Here is a 26,262-nt window from a genome sequence, read left to right as displayed (position 1 = left end):
AAAACTGTGAGAGCAGCTGATGGTCTTCGAAGGCTGGAGCAGGAAAAGGTGACAGGCATGTCTGGAGTGATGGAATGGACAAACAAAGAGTTTATGAAATACTAATAATAGCACTGAGACATCCTGCTCCCAGGGCATGTTTACGTCAGTAGTCTCCAAGCTCTTTGTAAAAGCTGGTCATCGTCATCATCCCCTATTATAGGTAAAGAATCTGCCTGCAGAGTCTGGAGGAAGGCTACAAATACCTCTGGCTTGGAGCAGGAGCAAAACCTTGGTTAAAATACAAACACCTGGAAATTTACCCCCTTGTTTAAAAATCTCAAGGTCTTGCTGTCTTTGGCTTGTACTTATTTAGCAGTACTGATACTGATTCCTGATGATATTACTGATATTGACTCCTAACCACATCAAATTAGAAAAAATGTATACTTTCATACTGATGAAGGGGCTCTGAACTGCAAAGCTTGTCTGTGTTTCCAATTATATCAGTTAGTCTAATAAAAGTTGTTGTCTTAGCATCCTTGCCCCTTGGGCTTGCAGTTGGCTGCAGCAGGATCTCAGCTCACGGCGTTAATTTGCACCAGAGTAAATAATCACATGAAGTTCAGGACTGAGAGGAGTTGAACCCCAAGCTCCTGTTCAGTTATTACAGTTCCAGCAGCGACAGGATGCAAATGGGAAATATTTTGATAACAGTGGATGAAACCAGAAACTGTGGGCTTTGCTAGGATGGATTGGCATCGTTAGACAATCTAATAGACTCTAATAAAACAGAGATTTTTTTAAAAAAGATTTTTAAATGAACCTATTACATTTGAAATATTAAATATTACTAGGAGGGAGTGACTTTTTTCAAGTCTCATGGTGTGCAGAATCATTTTCATTGTTCCAAAGAAATGTAAGAATAAAGCTCTATGAAGGACACCCAGATACGGTCACCACATCCAGCAGCTCACAATTAGATAAAATATTTTGTCCTCAAATATCTAAAGACTCTCACCTCCCCACAGCACGAGTCTATGAACAACATCCTAACTCTATAGCAAATTTCACACAAAAGCCAACAACTATGCTGTGCACTGAAAGACATGATGAGAGACTATATATGAAGTTGCACCTAGTTTAAATTACTCATTTAAGCCCCTGTGTAGTCAATGGACAGAAATAGGTGCTTCCAAAGAACAGCTTGCCTCTCTGTCTTCAGCATTTATCTTAAGACAGGAAGACCTGCCTGCTGGAGATAGCTCTGCCTCTGTTGAAATAGAGAAATTAGATGAAATCTTGTATGGGTCCTTAAGTGTTCAATAACTAAAGTTAGATGAACTTCTATTTCTATTTCACTTCTATTTCAACTCTAAGAATAAAACATCACTCCATCATATGATTTTTCTTCATTTGAACCTCTACCAAAACATGGCTCCGAGAAGCTTCCATTCCACTTGAAACAAGGAAACACAGAATTGGAAAGAAGAAGGTTAAACTAGAAGCTTTGGAACCTCGGAAATCTTTGGTTTGGATTCAGTCACAGTAAGGTTCAGGATGCTGTGATTTTCCCTTCATCTTTTTTATCTGCTCTGAGACACACGACAGAGCTGAAACACCGACAGGCTCAGCACAGACGGCACCAGAGGGACTTCCTTGAGAATTCAGACCTGGGCCAGTGGGACAGGGAGGGAGGCACATTAATAGAACTAACAGGTCAGTGGTCATGCAGCATATGTAAATATGCTGTTTTGTCTGTTGGTGGTGGTTTCATTTATTTTTTAAAATATATTTTCCAGGTTAAGCAGAGCCCTGAACCAGGAGCACTCTTCATGAGAAAGAAGGATACCTGTTCTGTCTAACAATTGAAGGAAAGCAATTTCCTGCACATCCACCTAATAAGAGGTCCAAGCCCTCTTTAGGCAGGGAAAAACTAGGCAGACAGATCCAGTTCGGCATGGGGAAAGATGGGAAAAGATCCATTTCCTCTGCTGGCTCACTGCCAGGAGCAGTTCACTGAGGGTGAGCAGCTGGGCTCTGTTGTTCCCCTGGAGAAGCAGCAGCGATTTCTCCCAGCTGAGAACAGAATCATCCTGGCAAGGCCCATGCTAACAGGAGATTGTTCGTCAGCCAGTCAGGGATGTTCCTACCCAGATCAACACCATGAGAACAACAGTCTGCTCCAGGACAAATTCTTGGAGCATGGCCATCTCCAACCTGGGCCAATGCGCCTGGTAGGAAGAGCTCCAAAGGTTGTTCTTCTTCCACAAGAAAGAAGCAATCAGAGTAAGGAGAGACCTCAATTAGAAATGATTCATCAGGAGACAAATTAGATGATCAGATTCAGGTGTGGAAGGGAAACAAATACTTAAGAGTGTCAGTATCACAGGAAGGGAAATTCTCTAGTTTGATACTAAGTTCTTTTGTTCACTTTGTGTTAACAGATTAGTTTGTGTTGAGCAGAACTAAGCCTCCATCCTGGTTGTTAAGGTTGTTAAGCCCCAGGAGAAGAGGAAGCTAGAAAACTGTAACAAATCGCATTGTTCATTAACAAAATGAGAGTGAAGACACTCAAAACCTTGAGTGAACCCAGCACATCCAAGCCTTCCAGAGCCAGGCCGTGCAGAAGCAAACCAATGGTGCTGCTCCATGCCAAGCAGCCACATTTGTCCACGGGACTCCACCCAGGTTTTGGTGGCACTGAGAGCTCAGATGAAGCTTCCCCTCGGGCTTTGCTTGGTGGGTAGATACCAGGGAGATGGACACTGAGTCAGGGACAAGGAGATCCTCACCACGTGCAAGCTGTGGTATGAACAGCACCAGGACAGATAGCATCATGCACAGCTCCCCTGCAGTTGCTTTGGATGCAAATGCACCGTGCAGACAAATTCACGTCACACAGAGCCAGCATAGTGAAACAGCCATTTTTAGAGGCAGCTTATCCCGTATAAACACTAAACAATATCAAGATATTTGTACACTGCTTTTGTACACGGTTCTGTGTTCATATGTGGCACAGTCCTGGAGAATTTCTGCTTTGATACTGATTTCCTTTGGTTAATCCCCCAAAAGAGATCTATCAGAAAACCCCATAAATACCTTTCTGACTCTTTCAATAACTTTTCTGTGTTTTCCTTGTTTAGAACATTTCCAGAGGGACTGAGCTTCTGCCTAGGAATGTATGGTTTCAGGACACACAGTTACTGTCCCTAAAGTTTAGCCACAGCTCACAGAGGCTCCTGCAGCTCAGCTTGGGCCAAGCCAGAGTTACCATAGGCAGATGTGACCATATGTGAACGGTGCTTTTGCAATATTGAAGATCCAAAAGGTTGACCCAGCCTCCTCCATAGCCACCAGCCAGGTCCTTAACAGTGTTGCACCAAAATACTACATATTGCCAGGTCCCTTGAGAGGCACTTGCTTTCACCTGAGCAATAATGACATTTTTTATGTTCTTCCTCCCATGCATAGAGAACACCAAAGAAAAATGTATCAATGTCTTAAAATGAGGCCATAGGTGCAAGTAGTATAATGGAGGACAACTCATATTTTGGGTGCCCATTGATGGCTCCTGATCCGCATCAGCAACCCCCTGTGCTGGGGAATGCAAGCAGACACCCCAACTCTCCTCTTCGTCTTTACAAAGGAGAATACCCCAAATCCTTCACAAGGGCTGGGTTTGGTCTGGCCTCTCAGTAGCACCTCCAGCTGAGGCAGTCACCTGGGTCTCTGGAGTGCACAGAGAGGCACTGACTTTGCCAGCAGGTAACTCACTGACCTACCCAGACTTCAGCTCCCTTGGCCACTGACTGCATCTCCGCAGGGGCAACGGGGGCACTGGCTCGGATGCAGGCACCTCCTGTTGGAGCAAGGCGCATGCAACCAGTTGGATATGGCACAGACTGCTGCCGAGCCACCTGCACCGTGTGTCACCAACCCAGCCAGAGCTGTCGGTCCCTTCTGAACACGACGTACAAAGCACTAAGTGCACCACATCTGCAAGCAGAGCTAAAACAACATCAGCCAGTGGCAGCACTACTCTTCCTGTGCTTTGAGTTCCAGCTGGAGGAGGAAAAAGACTCAAAGATTTATAGGATGCATTAAATATCACACCCTTTATTACTGCTTCTTGTTATCGCTACTTGGTGAGCCAGGAGGGCGTAGAAGCTTCACTCCCCAATCTCATGGTATTTAGCTAAAAGCTGCTGACTACTTCCAGATGGCACACTGCCACTTGGAGCGTGTTGCCACAGCAGAAAAGTGCTGCCTGCCAGAGGAAGTGGTTAAGAGGGGCTACCATATGTGTGTCTTCACAAGGTGCTGAAACCACAGCTGCTGCCACCTCCCAGGACAAGAGGGTGCAGATCCGCAGGGTGTCACAGCAGCCCAGGAGGAAGAAGGTTGCTGGGGAGAAGGGGGTGCTCTGGGCACCAGCAGGTCTCCCTCCATCTCCACCAGGTAGAAGGGCTCGCTCCAGAGAGCCATATTCTGGCAAAATATGTATGGTGCACTTTGGTAATTGCCTTTGGGCAGGAGCCACCAAATTAACCCGTGAACTTCTGAGCCCAGGACGGAGGTGCTGAGCTTGGAAATGCTGTTGCAGATATCACGTAATGCTTACAAAGACTTAAGCTCCTGAGTGGCTGTAGAGAAGTATGTCTGGAAGGGACATCCCGACTCTGCTCACCGAGGCAAGGCCATAACCACAGGGATGGTGGAAGAGAAGAGACTTCAGGAGGAGGTTTCTGGCAGCAGGTCTGTACTGTTTAACCCCCCGACCTGAACAAACGGTGCCAAACTCAGATTTCATCACCAGAGCCAGTGTCACGGGGCAAGTAAAACCCCACAACATGTTTTACTTTATGGCACAAGCTTTTCCCCCCAAATATTCAGGTGTTAAACTACCCAACAGCTAGCTGGAGGAAAGGCACTTTCCTCACCTAGAGTCATTGCTGTAAGAGGAGAGACTCTTCTGAAAGACAGTTATTGAAGACACAGCTCTTCCACGTCTTACACAGCCAAAGCTGGTTCAATAAATGGAAACAATCACACAAACAATTCCAGAAATTACATAACTTTGTGACCAAATGCTGTTTCTGCTGGAGAGACTGCTCGGTACACAGAGCTGGAGAGCTCTCACTGCCCAGTATTTAGATATCCACGCACCACTCTCACTACCTGGGAACGCCAAATGTCCCCATTTTCATCTCACACCATCCAAAGAGAAGATCAGACATGGAGCAGGAGAAACCTCGAGAGCAGAGCTCTTGCACCAGCACTGACACTGTTCAAAGCCACCACATTACAGAGCAGTTCCTTAATAAAGAGACCCAGTGGCTCGCCGGTGCCACCAGCCCCTCTCACCACAGTGGAAATCTCCCCACTGAGACTGTTTGCCCAGCCTGCAGACAACTTATCCACATACACAGGAGGTTTGTAGGGTGAAAACCAAACACAAAGGAAGAACAGAGCCTCGGACAGGGAACTGTAGCAGCTATTCCCCAGCTAAGCCCTCTTCCGGCACGCAGCCGCTAATAATGGGTTGCCTACAAGCAAACCTCTCCCTACCCAAAGATTAGGCTACCCAAATGCAGATCAGCTCCAAGTGCAGACTCCTCCGACCAGAAATGGTCCTACACAGCAAAGAGAGCCCAGGCATGGTCCTAACCCATCTCCAGAGGGCCCCTTCCCAACAAAAGCACGCCCCAGACCGAGGTTAACAGCAACCTGGCACATGCTCTATAAGGGCAACTGGCCTCCCAAATGCATCATTTTTCCAAAGAGGACAACTCCTTGGTACGTTACCAAAATTATGACGACAACAACTGCCAACCTCAGCTCCTTTGAGTCAGGAGCAGAAGTGCTTGCCCAAACTGCTCTCCAAACCCATCTGGCTCTGCAGTGAGTCTCATGCGAAGCACGGGGGTGTGCCCCAGCCAGATCAGATTCACGCAGGGGACACAGCCCCCGTTGAGCCCAGGACTTGAAGCCCTCGTTTCCACACCAGAACCAGTTCTGCCAGATGAGCAATGCCCCAAGCCAGGAGAACTGTCTAAATGCAGCCACTCCCTGACCAAAGGGCATCCAGCACTGGGGAGTATTCCTCCCGCAACAGCAGTTCTCCCCCTCTTCGGAAAGCGCCATTATTCTTCTAGTGATCTTTCCAAAGCAATGACCAAGTCTACAGCTATAATGCTACACAGCACAGTGGAAAAGCCTGCCTGGTGCTGGTTTCTCAGAAGCCTTGGTTTCCCCATGCAGAAGCCAGTTGCAGTCCCATGTTCAGTCATTCTGCCATAACTCCCACTACACCTTAAAGCTCTTTACTCAGAAATTCCCTGGGACAAGTTACTTCCAGTTTATGTAATGTCTCCATTTCCCATTCCTGAGGAATTACAAAGCTTCTGAAATGAGCAAGCCAACACCACTGGTGCTCCAGGTTGGCTAGGACTAATTTTGCATGTGTTAAATTGAGGGGAACTGGGCACATGGGAAGCCAAGGCTTCACGTCAACATGCTAACGGGCAAGTGACCTTTCTTGGCATACACACTCTGGGACCTATTTCCCCTACTCGATGTGAAATGAAGGAGGTTGAGCAGAGAATTAGCCAGAGAAATCTGGAAATCAACATTCAGATGTGAACAAGGGCACAATCTGGCTCACACTGCCGACCGTGAGGGGGGATTTTCTCAGTATCTACAACACACCTTGGGTCAGAAGCTCAACAAAATCCAGCCTTTGGTGTGAGTTGTAACGAAGGCTATACTCCCTGTTAAATAGCCTCTTACTTATCCTGCAGCGTGCAAAGTCCCTTCTGCACCAGGGACCACGAGAAATGAGCTCAGGAGCTTCCACCAGGGTTTGTGTGACAAACTGCAGTGCTTGCGTGGGAGATGGGACATCTCCTGGGATGGCCCAGAGCAAGCCTCGTTTACCAGTGATGCAGCAACAGTGGTGCAGCAGCCCCTGGGAACACCTATGGAAGATGCAGACTCTCTTTCCCTAGCCCAATAAAGCATCACAACCTTGAGCAAGATATTTTCCAAGACTACTTAAGCACCAGAATATGTTTTATGCTCCAAAGTTAGAGGCAGTGTGGCTATCAGCATCAGGGCAGCTTTCAATAAACATCACTGCAATGCCATCAAAATCCCACTGATTTTTTTTTTATTTGGTAGGTTGGGTGTTTTTTTGTTTTATCTTGTTTTGGTGCTTGTTGTTGTTGTTGGTTGGTTGGTTGTTTTGCTGGGTTTATTTTGGGATGAAACTTCCACTGCATTGCACAGAAATATCAGCTTGGTGGAGTCTAAACTCACTGGTTTGTTTTGCATTCCCTACTGTTGTAGGAAACATTTGCAAGAAGGGACCTGGTGGTAACTGAGATATAAAGGACAATCCTCCATAATTCCTGGCCCAATGGAACTAAATGCTCTGGACAGGAAGGAAGTGAACAGCTTCCATTCTTTCCTCTCTCCTGGCCAGGTAAATAATTCCAATTAGGATTTTTTTTTTTTCCCAGTTTCTGACTCATTTTTTTCTGGAACCTAAATCAGATCTTCTGGGGGAATGAAGCAAGGACTGGGTGGAAAGCCAGAAGGGTAAATACGACTGCTCACCAGGTTCTCAGCTCTGCTCTGAGTCAGACCCTCAGGAACCACCTCCTTAGCTTTAGTTTTTTTTGCAGGTTGGTTTTCTGCCAAAGCAGGAGCAGTGTGACACCCAAAGTGCACATCAGCATTTTCACTCTTCACGTCCCCACCCTCATCTTGCAAAGGAGCTGTCAGCCAATACCACCACCAAGACACCAGCCATCATCTCGTCCAGCATCCCACAGCTGCAGCAGAGACGTTCACACTGAGCCATCCACATTGCTTTCCCTCCATAGTCCATAAAGAGAAATAAGCCCTTTGAGCGTGACTCATCTGACCCACTTTAGACGCCACTGCAGGATGCGATTAAGCATGGTGACCAGCTCCCCAGTGGCTGTAAAGCAGCTCAGGTTACTAGCTCAGACAGACAGACCTCCAAAGCAGATGTCAGCATTTACTCAGGTTCATCCCATGGCAGCAGACTTACCTGGAGCTGGAATGAGTCTGTCCATAAACCACCTCCTGCTTGCCGCTCATCACGGGCTGGGCATAGACCACATCGGGCTTGTTGCTGGAGGGGCAGGAGAGGGCCCGCGCTGGCATTTTTTTACTTGTCCTGGTAGTTCCTTGCTGAGTGCTACAGCTGCTGTAGATGCTCTGGCGGTTCAAGGTTGCCTTGTGTTCTGCCCGGCCCCCCACCTGACTCTTCCTCAGCGTGCCCCGGGGCGGTTCGCAGTAGAGGTCGGGCTCACTCCGGCTGCTCTTGATGTTCTGCACAAAGCAGTAATCGCTGCCAGCCCTGGTGGGGCTGCAGACAGCCTTGCTGTAGTGCTTGCTGCCCCAGCCCTCCATCTGGCTGTACGAGCTGTAGCGCCGGTTCTCCACGTCCCGCTTCAGGGTCCCATTGTACAGCTGATCAACAACAAGAGGGGAGACAACAAAAATTAGGAAAGGTTGAGATGGAGATCAGCATTGCCAAGCCCACTCATGCATAGGTATCGCAGCTACCAAATTCATTTGTCACTCCGGTGTTTTTGTGGCCCGATCTCCTGGTCTTTGCTGTGTGAGCCTGGAAGGAAGACCAGAACCAGCCTCCCTGCACAGACCCACTAATACATTGCACCTGAGCTGACTAATTTTAAGTGTCAACCCCTTGAGCAGCTGAATCGCGTTCTGCATACTTCACTCTCATCACAGTTCACCAGGTGTTTATGTGCCAAGCTCAGCACAAACATCAACATGTTTGGGAGTTCAGCCCACCTGCAGCCCTTACAAGGGTGCCAAACCCTCCCTTGAAATCTGGGGACTCAGTCACTGTGATGTGGCATCCAAGAACTTGGTATCAGAGGTGAAAGCTCAAACATGACCCTGCCACCAGAACAAATGCCTTATTTCCAACACATGGGGTCTAACCCTGCTTGTAAGCACAGGAGCTGAAGACCTTACACATCGTGAATAGTCACATCCCATCTCTTTCCATCACAGAGAATGCTGAGCCATTCTGACCTTCGAGCACTGCCTGCATTTATTTTTAATTTCCTTATGGTATTTTGTTCCCCTTCCACCTGTGAAATCCTTAGAAAGGGACTAAAGGGAGTGAGAAAGTGGTAAGAAGGGATTCTTGAATCTCATTGTGCCAAGAAAGCAGTGGGGACAATGAATATCTGCTTATGAATTACAAGGTGTGTTGTGTCAGCTTGTACAATGGGATACTTCGAGAACAATGCGAGATGTGATGTAAGAAATGACATGAGTAAGCCAGGAAATTAAGGAAAGAAAGAAAGAAGGAAAGAAAGGGGACATGACAGTAAAAATCCCACTGCAATTAGTCAAAACAAATGATAGCTTTAGCTGTCCTGCTGTCAGTTTGAAATATCTCCACCACTTCACCAAAAGTACTCCAGATTTTCCCCAAGTACACCAGGACTGGATCCAATATTCTCTTGCAATGCTAAAGCTTCTGGATGTCAGTCCTGGGAAACAAGTCACAAAGGTGTGCGTTCCAGACAGGTTAAAAATTAAAGCTATTTTAGTGCTGTTTGCCCCATGATGCCAACTGTATCCCTCTGCACCCTGGCAAGCACTTCTCAAAGAAACAGAGCAAAGAGGCATGAAAAGAACTAAAGGATAAAGATGGTGACAGAGACCTTCTCCTCCTGAAGGCTTGCCTCATCTCCCTTTGCTTTATCTGGGAAAAGCTAGTCTGTGGTCTCTTCTCGGGCTGAGGGCTTTTTTCCTCACTGAGCTTTAAGCAGATGCACTTTGGATGCCTCTTTTTGCAACAGCTGCCCAAGGGTCCCTTGGGCTGGGAGAGAAAAGTCAAGCACTGGCACCTTGGTATTTCCATGGAAGTTCATGGCACAAGGTGTGAAAAGCCTGTGCCTGGTGCAGTGGTCCTGTACCTATCTAAATATATATATATATACACATTTTTTTTTCTTTTTCTAGCCTAGAAACACCATGCAAAAAAGAACTTGGTGTCCTATGCAGGATCACCCTAATCCCGCTGCTCTGCCCCACTTCATCCCAGCCCTGAGCACACTCAGCATCATTTCTGCCTCCAACACTCTACAGAATTGTCATTATGCTAATTAATTAAGCCAAATAATTCCATTAACAAACTGATCTTCAGGAATGCAGTGAATCCTCTCTGCTGCGTCCCAGAGACTTGCACAAGTAACGGCTGAAAACTCAGAACGGGTTGCGCAGCAGGCATGCCGTCAGGATAAGAAGGAACACTTCAGTCCGGTTACGCTGGACCCAGATTGCTCTGCCACTTGAGCACAAGTCAGAAGTCGTTTTGATACTTTCATTCTGCAGGTTTGCATCTAAACAGGTGAATTGCTGCAAGGGGACAAAATTCTCTTTGCATTTACTCCAGAGGACACAGAAAAAACCTGTTAGTACTGCAGCACGGCAGATAACAGGTTTGGTGCATTCTGCAGGGCTCCCAGGGGTTTGGAAAAAGAATTTGCATGTGATAAGAAGAGCAAGGACGAGGCACACGGGCAAACACGATGAGTCTCGGGGGCTCCTGCAGCAGTGGGGCAGGCCCACTGAAAATTTCATGGTGGCCACGCTGCAGAGGTGCTCTCCATCCTGGTTTTGCTTTGACCAGAGCACACAATAAAGCCAAAATGACCTTTCAGGAAGCCACGGGGTACCGCTGGGGATGAGTACATCCTTCTAAGGGTGATAACATCCTCATTTTTTTCTTCATTTTCCTGGCTACTCGCTCTGAAACAGGAACAGCGAGGGACGGGGAGGTGCAGGGTGGCCTTTGGTGGCTCATGGAGCGGGGAACCCACTCTCAGGGCTCAGGGCTCGTAGGACAGAGCAGCAGCCTGTTAGATGGGAGCCCTGTCACAGTGCCTTATGAGTCAGTATAAGCTGGGATTATTTCGCAGGGCTGTCAGAAGCTTGGCAGAGCCATGGAGCCCCTGGGCATTTGCTGAAGCCAATTCAGCTAACCGTGGAAGAGCTAGCTTGTTATTTAGCTAAAGCTATCGTTTGCTTTCCAGAGCACTCGCATGGGATATCTGCCAGCAGAGCGGGCGAGGGAAGGTGTGAGTGCGTCCGTGTTTATAGGTGGGAATTATCAATTCTGTATTTCCTGCTGCGTTTTATAGTGGCACACAGCATTGTTCTCCTTCTTGCCAGCCCTGGGAAGGGTGAAGCAAAGCGACCGCCTGTTTGGAAAGTCTCCTTTCTGCAACACAGGGAGCCCTGAGCGGCAAGTCGGTGCAGGCCCTGGCAGGGCGGGGAGGCCTTTTGCAAACTCATGGGAAAATAGTTCCCGTGTGATGTGAAGCTCATTACCAAAGTCAGTGCATGACTTTTATTGCTGATGCTACCAGATGCTTGGCTGAGCCCATTTTAATCTCTTTCAAGTGGCACGGACCTAATTGGTATCTTAGAATTCCTCTTTGCAACAGGAGCCTGCACCAAAACCTCCAAATCGATGAGGAGCCTCCTGCCAGCTTCAGCGGATTTCAGATCTGTGTGCCAAATGGTCCCCACAAATCCTCACACCGACGTAGCTGACCCGATCGCTTCTTGATCTCGGCAAAGTGCCACGTCCGTGCCTTAAGAGCGGCTTTCTCAGACTAAGACCCACATCCCCACTGCAGATGTTCCCCAAGCTAAGCCAGAGACCTTCACTGCTAACAGTGAAGGCGATGCCATTACACAGTCTGTGGTCCGAAGAGCCGCTTGACAACCATCTCCTAATTTTTGCTGATGCAATTATGTGTGTAGGGTGAGCTCTCCCTCTGCAGAATGGCATTAGTGAAAGGAAATAATCAATCTCTCACCTTCAAACCTCATAAACCGCCCAGATTTCCTAACACCTTGACTTGCATCTGCCCACTGCTTGTGGGTGTTTGCACGGGGGAGGCGGGCCAGGTCCACACCTCCACCCTTTAGAAATGCTGGAAAAGACAAGGAATCCCCTCAAAGCGGGGTGGAGGCAGAAAGCAGTGATTCCCTCTGCCCTACAAGATCTGGAAATCATTTCAGAAGAGCGGTGGCTGTCACCGAGCCTTCTCCCATGGGACTTGAGAGGTCAGGGCAGCTCTCCAGGTCTCTCCTGGGATGCAGGATGCTGCTCACGTGCAGCATCCCAAATGTTAGCCTGAACTTTTCCTCCCTACTCTGAAACGAGCCTGTACATTTGAGGCCAAGCCTTGGGAGCCGTTCATTCATATTAAAAAAAGGAGGGGAGGCACGGGGAGGAAAGGAAGTGAAGATGAGCGCTGATAGCACGCAGGTGCTCTTATCAGGCCCAAAGACTAAATGCTTCCCTCAACCGGCAGCAGCAAAGACCTGCCTTTAAATTAATAAGTGCTTTGGAGCACCAGCTCTCAGTCTGAGATGAATGCCCACTTAAGGAGCATTAACTGTGACACCCAGCGCTCACACCAGACAGGTGAATAATTGTCTCTAGCCTCTTGTTCCAACCAGGAAAAAGAATGGTGCTGGAGAGAAAGTCAAAATGGCTTTATTTCAGTCATTCACTATGGGTCCTTTTCCGCCTTTCCTTCCAGAAAATCCTCTGTTTAAGAGGCAAAGGCCTTCTCCTCTGGAGCACGGAGGAAGTCTCTGACTTGCCCGGTGCAGAATCGTGCTCAGATCCCAGCTGCGCGTCCCGGTCGGTGGCCCTCCCAGATAACTGGGTGTTTCTGACTTGTGCATCTAAGGACGCGATCAGTTCATTACCTAGCTCTAATTTTTTCCCTTGCAATTTGTTTGTTTCTAGAGTAGCAGACAGAGAGAAGTAAAGGACTCCGAATAAACACGTCAAGAGCAGGTTTCTCCCAGGCTGCAGGGCAAAGCACAGGCAATGCAGCATGACAGCGTCCCACCCTGAATGATGGGTGGGGAAAACTCTTGATGCTACTTGCGAAATGCTTTCACTGCTGCCTGCTACACACTCCAGTGCAGGGAGAAAAATTGCAAAACCAGCAAATACATTGTTATTCCATTTTTGAAACGTTTTTCCCCACCTCTCCTGGATGCTGCAGTTCCATCTGCCTTCTCATCTGCTTCTTTATGCAGAAGATGGTTCAGTTTGTTCTGGCCAGGGAAGGTAACAATCCAGCTATTCCAAAGCATAAAGCTTCTTGGGAAACCTCACAGGGAGACCGGGATCTGACCAAGCAGTGATGTGCAGCAACTATAAATCCTTGATAAATCCTTTGATAAGCTTGCCTAACCCTACCCCCTCCTTTTTTTTTTTTTCTTTAAAAAAACAGAAAACACACCTTGAATGTGTCATCGTAGCAAATGACAAATTTTATCCTGAAGTTCTTATGGGACAAAGCTCCTGCTAGAGCTGGGGGATTTTTGTCCGGCGGCAGCAGGCAGCGCCCCTGCCTGTTAGAAGGGCACTGGGCTGCGGGAGGGCACATCTCGTGGCCAACACCGCTCATGCAGACAACACATTTGGGAGAGAAACCTCTGCAACTTTCTCCCAGAGAAATTTGCTTAGGAATCTGCATACCCTCTCTTGTGCCATGGGATCACCAAAATGCGTGCCTGGCATTGGTATCACAACAGACGCGATTGCTGCAGAAACCAAGCTGGGTGCGCCAGTGCAGTGCTGAGCCTGGTGGTGGCTGAGGGCAGCAGAGCCCTGGTGGCCCAGTAGCCACTGGTCCCCAGCTGTTCCGCATCAGGAACCGCTGTTAACTGCTTCAACAGCAGCAGAGATGCCAAATATTCCTCGGGCTGGGAGCTGAGCTGCTCCCAGAGATGTAGCTCACAAGCCCCAGCGCACAGTGAGGATGAGGAGCTGCTCGTCCTGCACCCACCCACCCGAGGGGCACCCCCGGCCTGGCCGGATCCTGCCGGCGGATTTCCTCCCCGTGGAGGCAGTGGCACAGTGTCCTGGTGTGCTTCTGCATCTTGTCCAGCATCTGGACCCCCCGACTGTCTGCCAACAGCTGACCCAGGCACAAAGCAGATGGGAACGAAGCCCCTCAGGGTCTCCTCTGCTGATGGTGTGATCCTGGCTCCTCTTACTGCCTTTCCTTAGCCTTGCCTTCCTTAGGCTCTGGGTACCATCTCCAAAGCTGTCTGCAGGTGGGGTGGGCAGCACACCAGACTGTGGCAGTGGCTTCAAGCCCGGTGCTGAACAGATCCCATTTCTGGGTGCCGTGGGGGTGTCAGCCTGTGCTGAGACCTCTCCTGCCATGACTGTGCTGCTGCGGGCGCCCAGCTGAGCCCACTCAAAGCACCCCCGGGCCTGTCCGTATAAACTGGGGCCACCTCTGCACCTTCAGAGGGACCTGTCCTCGGGCACAGCTCCTGTGCTCCCATGGCTTTGGGAGCTGCTGGCCATGCACGACTTGCATCGTCAGCACGGTGACAAACGTCCCTGCAGGTCTTCCGAGCTCAACAGCACCTGGCTCAAACTAACCGTGACCGGTGGCCTAAGGCAGAGGGGTTTGCATCCCACCATTTGCTGCATCCCACCGCGGTCTCTGTGTGGATGGGACTGGGGACTTCAGCCCTGCAGGCTGCACGTCAGACAAGGGAACAGTGCAGCTACGGGCTGGGGTCCTGCTGTGCTGCCCCCAGGGGCAGGGAGGAGTGCACCTCTCTGGAGCAGTCCCACTGACTTCTCTGTTACCTACACCGCTAGTAATTACTCATTACAAAGCTACTTACAGCGATGCTATGAACGAGGCACGCCGCAGTGGGAATAATCAGAAAATAATCTTTAATAATGGGTAAGTCAAAGGTTTTACCCAGAACTGTTGACCGATCCAGAGAGAGCTGACAACAGCAATTTTAGGAAGCCCTTTGTATAATTTCTTTTGCTCTAATATTTGAACACCAGTATCTCATAAGGTTGGGAAGAAAACTCAGAAGCAAAACCTTGAGATTTCCAATAAGATACAAAACCAGACAAAAGCAGTAAGTCAGGAATAATAATTTTTAAGAGCTGCGGGTGGGACAGGGTAGATGACATACCTCCTTGCTATGTCATTTACAGCCACTGATAAAGGCAGTTTGAGCTGCAGGTGCTGTGAAGCAGTGACATGGACATGGATTGCCTATGACATTCTTTAAATTTCAGAAGCATTAAGAGCAAGCAACTTTCCTGGCCCTCTACCGGGTCATTGCCCTGAAATGTCTGAATTTGCCTGTGCATCTCAAAGGCCTTTGGGACTTCACAGAAACATTCACAGCACCAGGAGAGAAGTCCAGCAATCTTTACTTCAAAAATAGATTTGCTTTATCTTCTTTTCCTTGTCTTACAACCCGGGAGTTACAGAAAGGAAATATTTTCAGAATGCCTAGAACCTGGATAGATTTCAAGTAAGTTCAAATAAAGTTAACCCAAGCTGGAGGCTCGTATTGGACGTGTGTAAACCCTCAACACACTTCTGGAAGAAACAAAATGGAGGAGGTTCCTCGGTGCGGCTGGGGAGCCTGATGTCTGTTAGGCTTGTTAGGCAGATTTAGGCTTGAGGTTATAAGTTCCAGCGTGCCAATGGCACTTGGGACTCATCGCCCCTGAGTGCAGCCGTCTGCCTGGCAGGGGGCTGCTCCGACCCAGCTCCCGGTGGCAGGAGCTCGGCATCCAGAGGGGCTGATTCATCCTGACCTGACAGATCTCCCCGATAGAGGAGATGAATCACCTCCTCGTACCTCTCTCTTTGTTGGCTATGGGAGGAGTCTAGACAACTTGTTAGGACAAAATGGCTGATTTTCAGATAGACGAAGTTTTGTAAGACTCATTTCACTGTGAATCCTTCATGAATCCCAGTCCCATTTTCTAAAGTAGCCCAGGTCCTGAAGACCTTTACCAAAAATTTCCGGAATGCAAGGCTGGTAAGACAATTAGGCTTGGAGAAAGACCTTCCCCGACCATAAATGCAGGAGAGCCCTTCAGAGGAAAGCCATGAGCCGTACAAGTCCGCGGTGAACCAGAAGTGACTGAACTGCTCCGTGCAGTGTCCTCTATGGTGTCTAACAGAGGCATCTATTAGACCTTCATAATCCTCATGCAAGCCAACACAGCAACATCAGTGCTGGACTGAAATCCCCAGCAGCCAGCTGGCATTTCTAACTGGCTTGCATTTGTCCTGCTGCTCTAATGATGGGGAAGGAGACCAGGAATTAACAAAATTAAACAATAGCACTGACACCAGCAGCACTGACCGCAGTGCCGTGCTGCCAGCGCTGTAGCATGAGCTGGAGGGGCAACTGTGGAGCCACGGCTTCGTTCCTCTCTCCTTAACAAAAGACCAGCCAGAAACCACCACATGGCTGGAACAGAACAGTTTTGCTTAGACAAAGCACAACATGCTTCTTTCCGGAGCCACAACAGACAAACAACAATAAATCATGGAAACAAATCAGCACAACCATGAAGCTCAGGGGTTCCACCTCTGGCTCAGGATGCCCCTCAGCTGCAAACTGCTGGGGGCCAAGAAAACGCTTTGGGAAGCACCACTGCCTGCTTGCCCTGCTTAGACCCTTCTGCAGGGGTCCATCCCCACCTTCGTGATGGAAACAGGATGCTCAGCTAGGTGGACCCCCCGCTCTGACCCATTACCGCCACTCGTTTGGCCTTACACCAGGCAGAAATATCACTGTCTGGCATTTAAACAGCTCAGCAAAAGACTTTGAAGCAGACAGACAGTTGACATTGAGTTGACAGACAGTGTAAATAAAAAATTCAAAGACATGCCCTTGCTCCCAGCCCACCTACTGAACATGCAGCAAGCATCAAACCTAGCAAGAGACTTTATCGCTGCCTTGAGGAAAGCATGCTACACCATGGCCATTAAACGAGACGACAGACGAATCTTTCTGAAGCTGAGGAATGCAGATGCTGTGAACAGTCAGAGGATCTGGCAGCTAACAGGAAAAGCTTCACTCTTCTGTCTCTGTGCTTGAAGCCAACATAAGCACCTTTCCTGGTTCAAACCTTTGAAGGTTGACAGGGAGCTGCTTTACAGTCCCGCAGCTGTTGAAAGGAGCCCTTTCTTTTTCCTGTATTCAAATCCCAGAATTGTGAATTGCGCTTTTTACTTTATAGTTGATGAAAACCAAGGAAGACAGAATACAGGTGGAAGAACAGAATCCTAGGTGGAGGGGGAACACAAGCACACGCAGTCCTGGTAGACTTTGGGGTGGTTTGGAGTGCTTCCCAGTGCACCAGGAGTCTGTCACCCAGGTCGTTCTGCGGGATGTGTTCACTCAGATTGCACAAAGACAAGTACAATCTTACAAGTGCTTTTCCTGGCAATCTGTAATATAATATTTTCAGTGGAATACAGAATGGGAGAAGTGAAGCACCTCTTTTCCAAGTTCAGAGAGTATCTAAAAAGATACTGAAGTAGCGTTTAGGTGGGAACAGCAAATGATGCAAATTCCCTGATGATCCCCAACCAACTGCTTTGATTTTGTTCACATAATGTTTGGTGCATGGAAATAAAAATGGCAATTGTTTGAAGTGAGCAATGGATGTGCTCCAAGCTTTAACTGAGGTGGGACAATCTGAAGCTATGGCCTTCAGACAGCAACAGACATTTTGTGTTGTTGGGATACTAATCCATGAGACCAAATTAAATCTTGTTCACAGTAAAATCGCCAGCCACATACAACATCGACATAAGGTCCTTGTTGCCCCTTGATTCCATCTACTGATCCTCTCCCACTGCATGGAGCTACTTGCTAAAATAGCCACACACAATATCTCTACGGCAAGTTTCCGAAGTGCTGTGACCTTGCCACCTGACTTCTCCTGCTAGAGGCTGCTTTCCGTGCAGGTTACCTCAAGAGCATGCCACAGTTCCCAGATAAAAGAGTAGCTTACCGGATACCCCCAGTTGCTGTTTCCTGTTTGGGTTTTGGCGTAATAGCTGCCTCGGGATGTCCCATAGCCATAACCATCAGCTAAACAGTCGTACATGGAACCTGTAAATGAAAAAAGCACCATCAGTAGGAGAAAGTGGTCCCAGTGGGTGCACCTTTAAAGCATAGCACTCTTTTTTTTTTTCTTTTTTTTCCAGTGAGTTTGCATCCTTTCAAATTGTCAGCAAAGAATAACAGAGTTAGAAAACTTAACAGGGATGTAGGAAAGAAAGTCAGCAAGTCACGCTCTTGCCATTGCAGGCAACTCAAAGAAGATGTTTATTCAGAAGAGCCCCTAGAAACTCCAACCCTCAGACTGCGAGCAACACCGTAAGGTCTTCAGCACAAAAGACCATAATAAAAAAATAAAAATAGTGCCATAAAATCCACAAGTGGACAAGAGCAGATTGGGCCGAAGACTTGGCCGATATCTTGGGTCTTTGCTATATGTGAGGAATGGGGTGATATTTTGTGCTGCTCATCCTGGAAGCTCTGAACCTGAAACTCACCTCCCTTACTCTGACTTGAAGGTAACTAAAATTCGCCTCTTTGCTGAAGATAAAGCGCACCCCAACCCTTTTGCCAGTCTGGATGGGGACAAAATGCTTTCCTGGTCTGAAGACTAATAATGGGATCAACACAAATAGTGTGAGCAAGGCTCGCTAAATTCAGTAAGTTGTAAATAACAAATGGGCTTGGTAAATGACGATCACACCTATTTAACACCCGAGGATCTAAAATAGTCAAGCACTAAAAAAAACAAATAGCATTGCCTTTAATTTCCATCACCAGTCTCCGAAAGATCACTCTGTTTATACTTTGTTTTCCTGAAAATATATGAAGTTCCATCATTATGAACTCAGGGCTGCTTTCATCACTACAAGAAAAAAAAAAAAAAGGAACGACTCATTCTCTTTCCAAGCTGCAATTCCCTTAACACCTTTCAGATGGTCCAAAAGAGTTTAAGGTCATTTAAATTTCATTTTCAAAAGTGCTCAATAATTGTGGCATCTCAGGTCCCGTTACGAGGAAGTGCAAACCCTACACCCCAATTAACTTCCAGGGAAAGCTCTGAATGTCTAACAAACTGCAAAATCAGGACTTACCTGTCTCAAGTTATGCACCTAAACTGGTGGGTAATGTCAGAAATATCCTAATCTCTGATGGTTTGATAAGACTCATCTGTTAGATAAACTGGATAAACTCTACCACAAAGGCCCCGAAGCCACTCAGGTCTTCTACAGCCACCGATCCTTGGAATATATCTCATTTATTGCCTTGCCCGAGGCATCCTGAACCTGTTATGTTGATTTGGTACGTGGCTAAAAATTCTTGCATTTTCTCAGGAAGATCGTCCCCATAGATGCAGTATAAGTAATGAGATTTTCTTTCTATTGTCAACAAGAGAGGAGCAGCACTGCACGGATGGCAGCATCTGCAGAACGCCATGCAGAATAAGCAACAGCAGCGAGGGTTCACAAACATATGCTTGTGCAGAAAAACTACTGGATCTCGTTTTCCATAAAATGTATAGACTCGGTGAGCATTGTTCCAAGATGCCTATTAATATTTCTCCAGCACTGATTGCTTCATGTACATTAAGCTTCACAGGACTTGTGTTTAAGTGTGAAGGAAATAGCCATCGACCTGAGAAGGGAGGTGCAATTCAGGGGCAGAATTCACCTACTGCTTACCTACCTTGTAGTTTCCCATGAACCTCCAGAGGAGGAGATTACTACTGGGCTTCAGCAGAAGCAAAGCAGGGCTTGAGATGATAAGTTTGTGCCAGGTGAGTGCAATCCCATAACAGTTTCCTGGGAATTACTTCTCACAGTCATTCTCTTGTTCTGTGCAAACAGAATGTGTCTGCAGGCTGGAATTTCCTGACGCTGTTTGTGAGTCAACAGCACCCTTAAATGGAAGAAAGTGATTTTGGGTGTGACTCATGGGTTAACCTGACCAGTCCCCCCGGGACCATGCTTTTTTTCTCAGCATCCATTCCTGTCAAGCACAGCACTAAAGGCTTGGGGGTTGAGCAAGGAAATGCCAAAAATAAACCAGTTCAGGCACACGTAATTTTCATTGTAAAGTCACCATTCAGTGGACAAATTCAAGAGGCCAGGAGTTTCATGCAGGTCTATGTTCTTCAGTTGTTGAAGAGTAGCCTTCACCTCCAAGAACTTGCACATAAGAGGTTGTAAATATATAATTATAGAAAGCTTCAAACGTTCAAGGCATTTTGAAGCTGCCTTGCTGGTTGGAGAAGGTGCTCCTGCCACCCCAGCACCGTGCTCTGCTGCTTGGAGAGCTCAGTATGAAGGCCAGGAAGAACCTGGGGATTTTATGTTGGAGGCGGCTGAAGAAAACATCAGCTTTGTTTTGTCCTGTAAGTTCACACAGTTCTCTGCCTGACTCATCCTGAGAGGCAGCTTGGCTGTGTATAACCACCCCTAGGGGAGAGGAGGATATTCTGCTGTTCAGCCACCGCACGGGTAAAGACCATACAGGATGGCCACAGGTCCGTCTGAGACCCTGGGGTAAAACAGACTGTCTCCATAAATTAAACTAAACTAAACTATACTAAAACAAAACAAAACAAAACAAAACATAAAAAAATCACTTTGGCAGGGGGTGGACTTGCTCACTGGGGCAATGATGAAGTTCCTGACACTGTTTCCTAGCTATGCCTGTGTCCCATTTGTTGGCATCCAAGCTGCTGCTTAGCTCTCTGAAGCACCCACTTGCACTTGCACAGACACAGAGTCGATTAAAACCACTGCATTAGTGGTAAATAACAGGTGGGACAGAGGCAGAAAAAACATGGAGGAGACTCGCTCACTGAAGCACAGCCTCCCAACAGTGGGCAGAAAATATCTGAGGGCCGCTCAGGCTCTGGCTGGGCTGTCACAGGGACCCCTCTCCCACCCCCAAATTGCCATTGCCCCACAGCATTTCCTTCAGAACTTGGTCAATAAATCCCATTAACTTCGGTGGGAAAGCTCACGACTGTAAAAGCTAAGTACAACAGATAAGGATTGCAAAAGCTTTTGCTTAATCGCTGTGAGCACCACTACATGCCAGCCTTGCCCTCCTCCTCCTCTCACTGTTATCAATCCTCCTCTGTTATCAATCATTGCAGAGCAAAGTAAGAGCTGATATAACACTGTATGCCTGAGCTTTATGTCCCTCCTAATCAGTTATTTACATTCTTCAAAGGCGACTCTGCAGCCCTTAAAGCTAGGAGGCTGATGGCTAGAAGAGTTATGTCACAAGTGCCATTTTTCAAGCATGACAGTAGAAGACTTCAGCTGGACACATAAAGCTAACAGGGAGTTTTGTGGCAATGGAGGCATATTAATAAATATTAATCTGTGGCAGGGAAAGGCAAGACAAGAACCCGTCACCGGTAGCGCAGGCTAGACAAGTCAAATAATAAACCATGCACAGCCTTAAAACAATGAGGATGATTAAACATAGGAAAAAAGTAGTAAGAGAAGAGGGCCTGTGGGAAGCCCAAAGCAGGATGCCTGCTAGGAGAGAAGTGTTGGTGAAATCCCAGCAGCTGAGAGCCGTGCAGGGATGACCAGGCTGCATTTCTGCCTCCTGGCCTTTGAGCAGAAGGGATGTCCCTTTCTATACTCAATAACTTGAAAGGTTTGTGGAGGAGCTTTCCCTGACCCATCTCCTGCTAGGGGAAGGTTACAGAAGTCAAAACATTGACTGTCCGCAATGCCCTCCATGCACATGGGAGTAATTCCCCCATTAGATGTTGGTGGGACTTCCCTCAACCATAGCAAGCCTCTGCCTCGTGGCTCAGCCGCGACACCGGTGGATACAACACTCAGTCTGGGTTTCCTCAGATCCCTGCTCGCTGCTGCACTTCGCCAGCCCGTGACGAGGCGCTGGCAAAGCTTTTCTTTACCCAGAGGACTTGGGAGATCAGCGCTGATGGCCAGGAGGAACTGGTTCAGCTCGGCCTTTTCTCCTGCCACCGCTCCACGTCTTGTGCATGACACCAGGGTCTTCAGACAGCGGCCTCACTGCCTTGATCTGCTGCACTCCAATTAACCAACTGATTTTTGGTAGATGCCAATAGCAGGACATTGAGGGAACATCTGCTCCCTCTAAAGAGACATCAGTTATGGTTCACAATCCCATCCCTGCTGCGTGCAGGTGGGGTACATGCCCATGTCCGCATCCTACGTACAGGGGTGCAGGCATTTGGGATGCTGGGGGAAGCCCTGCTCTGCTCTTCAGCTCCTGCTCAAGCCACGTATCAACGTGCCGGGACTGACAGCTGGACCTGGGTCAATACAGAAGGAACAGCGCTCGAACACTTATCAAGGGGCTTTAAAAATTCCCCAGCTTGTGCTGCCTTTGAGGAGCATCTCAGAGAAATCATACCGGGATGCATGTGGCAGATGTCCACCCCAACAGACCCTCAGCCTGTTTGCAAGAGACATTCATGCATCTCACTAGGTCTGCTCAGCTGCCCTCTGGACCAACAGCAGTAAAAACCAATATGACACAATGCTGCCCCTTGAAAGTTCAGCCTGACCCTCTCAGGCTCCCACCCAGGAGAAAAGGTGGAGAATAAATGGGAACTCCTTGCCCTTCTGGGAGTCCCTCCAGCAGTGCATGGAAGGAGCAGTTCCCAGGGCAAACCACCCGTGCCCATCAAAAAGTGGCACCAGGACCTCGGTGCTGCCCAGCCGCCCCGCGGTGGGAACGGGGCAGCCTCAGCCCCGTGTTTGGAGGCAGCTGCTGGGAGCTGGATGTGACTCAGCTTCCCTGGGACGCAGAAACCAGAGCTGCACATTTCCACGCAATTCCCATTCCCAGACATTCCCAAAAGTGTCTGGAGGAGGGGTTTAGCTTGAGCTTGTCGAGCAGAGACGGGCAGCTTGGGAATTTGCTTTTCTTTATTTCTTTCCCAGAGGTTTCACCTGGGCTCCTCTCCAAGCAGAATAATCCCCCTCTGCCTCCCTTCCTTCCTGCCCATGGGCAGCAGTGGGAGACGTCCCCCTGCCTGCTTCCCCTTGGAATAACCCTCTGCTGCAAAGGGGGGCTGGTGGTGCCCCATTCCCCTCCAGAGCCTCTCATCTCGTCCTGGGCTGTATTTTGTTTGGTCAGGTCTGGCACCATAACACCGTAAGCAATAAACCCTCCTGAGGGAGGCGGGGATTTGCATCTCCCATCGTCTGTCATTTTGGTGGCAGAAGAAAGCTCTCCTCTCCCTGTCCCCCACCCACCCACAGGAGTCCATGTCCACAAACGTGCAAAAAAAGAGAGAGAAAGCAGAGATTTTGGATCACTGCACACACGTCTTTCCCATGAAGCTTCTCTATTCCCTCTATCGCAGCAATTACGATGCACGCATCCAGGAGGGCTCCTACGGGAATGCCACCTCCACTCCTTCCCAGCGCCTCTTGGCAAACCAGCCCCAAACATGTCTGGACCGTGCCACCCCACCGGTGCTGGAGTCTGCCTCCAGATCCAGCTCGGAAAAGCTGCTACCGAGTCGTAGTCCCCGAACGAGCCATCAGAGACCAGCCCAGCTCACCCGGCTTCCCTGCAAACACCTCCACGCACACTGCGCTCCCCAGGCACGCTGAAGGACTCGGTCCCAGCCCCAGCAGCCCCCATCCCCCAGAGCCTGAGGCTTTGCTCTTCCCATTAAGCCTGGCCAGAGCAATGAGCTCTCCGCAGCTGCTGGTGAAAGCACCACCAAGCCGGGAGGTTTTGTGTTGTGGTTGCTGTGCCCATCTGGTTTTGCAGCTCCTGTCTGGGGAAAGCTGGGTTGCCCTCCAAGTCAGCTTCCTCCAGACGCAAGGACAGAGAAGAAGACAATTTGCCGAGCCTCAAGCCAAAGAGGAAGGTGTTCCTATAGGAAACCTGGATCCAGGACTCAGCTGAGGACTTGCACAAACCGCGTGGAGGTGGAGCAGCCGGATGCCTGCTCCCTGCTCTACCCCTCTGCAAAACGGAGGGGGCTGCGAAGCATCCCCGCTGCACTGCTGCGGTAAGGAAGGGACATTTCTCATCCTCTCACTCCCTTTCTGCCACTCACACCGGGACGTCCCCGAGGCTCAGCCTTCAAATGGGGGACACGTTGGGAGCTCTGGAGGCAAAGCCTGAGCTGCCAGAGCTCAGGTCCATGCCCTGTGCGTAGCAGAGCTGCCTGCTCCCTGCCTGCTGCAGAGCTGCCGGCCCCACGGCGCGGTGGAGCCGCGATGATGGTGGCGTTGGCTGCCTGCAGCAGGGGATGAGTTTGGAGGAAAAGCCCTCCTAGGGGACACTTGCGGAGGAGAGGTTCACAAAGCTTTTAGGCAGCTTCAAGGCCAGGGAGCAAATGGCTAGCAGCATGGCACAGACACAGCCCAGAGCCCCGGGGATGGACTCGCTGCACCAGCGCCGTGCCCTGTCGTAACGCCTCCATCCCACGCAAGAGACCCCGGCATCCCCTGTCCCAGGCACCCCGTTAGAGATGCAAACCGCTCTGACCCCATGAACAAAACCCCACAAAAGCTCACAGCAGGGGCACCCCACAGCACCTGCACCTGTCTCAAAGGGGACCCCTTGCTCTCCACCGCACGGTGGGACATTACCTCGGTTGGAGTGTCCCACGCTCGACGACACCGACGACTTCTGCTTCTGCCGCTTCACCGTCATCATCACTTGCTCTTGGACCCGCTGTTTCCCCGTGCCCTTAGTTTTCAGCTTGTGATCCGAGGGCAGGGCCAGCGTGGAGCTGGCCTGGTCTTGGAAGCACTCATATGCCAACGCAGTCTTCAGTGGAGAGTGAATCATGGCTGCACACCGCGGGGCTGGGGGGAGAGGGGGCTGCACTGCACCTGACCGCGCGCGACACGAGGCGACAGCGAACGCGTCTCGTTCTGGCGTTAATCTCCCGAGCCCCTCCTTGCCATACGTCCCCCAGCCGAGGGTGTCTCAGGGCTCCTGCTCCCGGCTCGGCTCCCCGCCGTGTGAGCAGGCACACCCTCTGCCAGACTGGATATACAGCCCTGCCTGCACACACCCACGCGCTCCCCGCCGCCGCCGCTCGCTCGCGGCCCCCGCGCCGCCGCTGCAGGGCACGCGGCTCTGCTGCCCTCGTCCCAGCTCTGCCCCAAACTGGGGGGGGTCCCAGCAGGGAGAGGGGAAGGGTGGGAGGGGGGGTGGGTGGGCGTCTGACACTGCTGCGCCCCCTCGCAACGGGGCCATGGATATGGGGCTGTGCGTCTCACTAGGAAACGGTGCTCATAGGCTGGAGGAGCTCCCGTGCAGCCCGCTTAACTTGTTTTGTGTTATTTCTCTTGGTTTAAGATGGATTGAAATGGTGTCCCAGTGCCAAGAGCCTGGGGACAGCCCTGATAGCAAGAGGCAGCATTGCACACGCCATGGGTCAGAGGCACAACACTGCCCGCCATGCCTGGTCCCACAGGGGTCCAGCCACCACCATGGCCCCATAGAGATGCTCCCATCTCCCTCAGTCCAGCTCTCCCTGTGCAAAAACTTCCTCTGCCTGCACAGGTTGCAAATCTGCTAAGCCCAGGGCTGCAGGGGTGCCTGTGTAGCACCTAACATGGGGGTCGTGGACCCTTTGGCAGCAGCAGTATAAAATCCGTGTATAAATCAGGACAGGCACCAGGCAAAGCTTTGGGGCAACCTCTGCAAGTGGCTTGGGGTAGCATGGAAGAAGCGAGGACTTTTAGCAAGACGACTACAAGAGAACCTGGCTAAGTGAGAAGTCACACGCTGGGTTTTGACTCTGAAGGCGAGGTTTCTCTCTGCCAAGCCGGGCTGCAGCGAGTCCTTTGCAGAGAACCAGACCCCTCAGTGCTGGGGGGCTCAGTTTCAGGTCACAGCAAGTGCTGGCAAAGCTCCTGCCGAGCCACTAGAGGCTGACAGAGGAGGAGAGACACAAACCCCATCAGCAGGGAAGCCAAGGGGAGGGCGCCCTGGAAAGAAGCTTCCTGGGATCCCTTGGCACCAGGTCCTGGGCATGGGACAAGGACACACGGCTGGAGAAGCAGCTTCCTCTGTACTGCTGGACAGAGTCCCAAAACTCTCCACAGTGGGGAGGACTTGGGGGGGTTCCTCCATCCCTTGAGGGACCAGTGCCTGGGGTCTAGCCGACCTTAGACCTGGTGCTGGCAGCTCACAGATGCTGGGTCCCTCCTCGAAAGCAGCAGGAGGACACCGAACACACTTTATTTCATTCCCATTCATCAGGTTTTGTGTTTCCCTGGTGGTTTGTGGACACGCAGGTGGCCACAGCAATGCCGCACTTTGGTTTTCATGGGAACAAGAGCAATA

General features: G+C 49.7%; 1 protein-coding gene across 2 annotated transcripts in view; it reads right to left on the bottom strand.

Annotated features, from left to right (window-relative positions):
- PKP1 (plakophilin 1) overlaps positions 1-24,961 on the bottom strand; it is a 44,959-nt gene extending 19,998 nt beyond the window's left edge. Inside the window, exons 1-3 of one of the 2 annotated variants that reach the window (XM_083812784.1) lie at positions 24,552-24,961; positions 17,906-18,006; positions 8,060-8,484 (exon numbers count right to left, since the gene is read on the bottom strand). In XM_083812784.1, coding sequence (XP_083668910.1) covers positions 8,060-8,484; positions 17,906-18,006; positions 24,552-24,753 — 728 coding nt within the window. In that variant the 5' untranslated portion in view covers positions 24,754-24,961. Of the gene's footprint in view, positions 1-8,059; positions 8,485-8,580; positions 8,724-17,905; positions 18,007-24,551 lie in introns of those variants that run through there. The other variant, XM_083812785.1, reaches the window with a different exon arrangement.
- Positions 24,962-26,262: the final 1,301 nt, after the last annotated feature.

Source organism: Anser anser (genome assembly GCF_964211835.1).
Source record: "Anser anser genome assembly, chromosome: 27".
NCBI classification, from domain to species: Eukaryota; Metazoa; Chordata; class Aves; order Anseriformes; family Anatidae; genus Anser; species Anser anser.
Note: the sequence above shows the minus strand (reverse complement) of the source record. Positions and strands in the feature narration are given on the sequence as shown.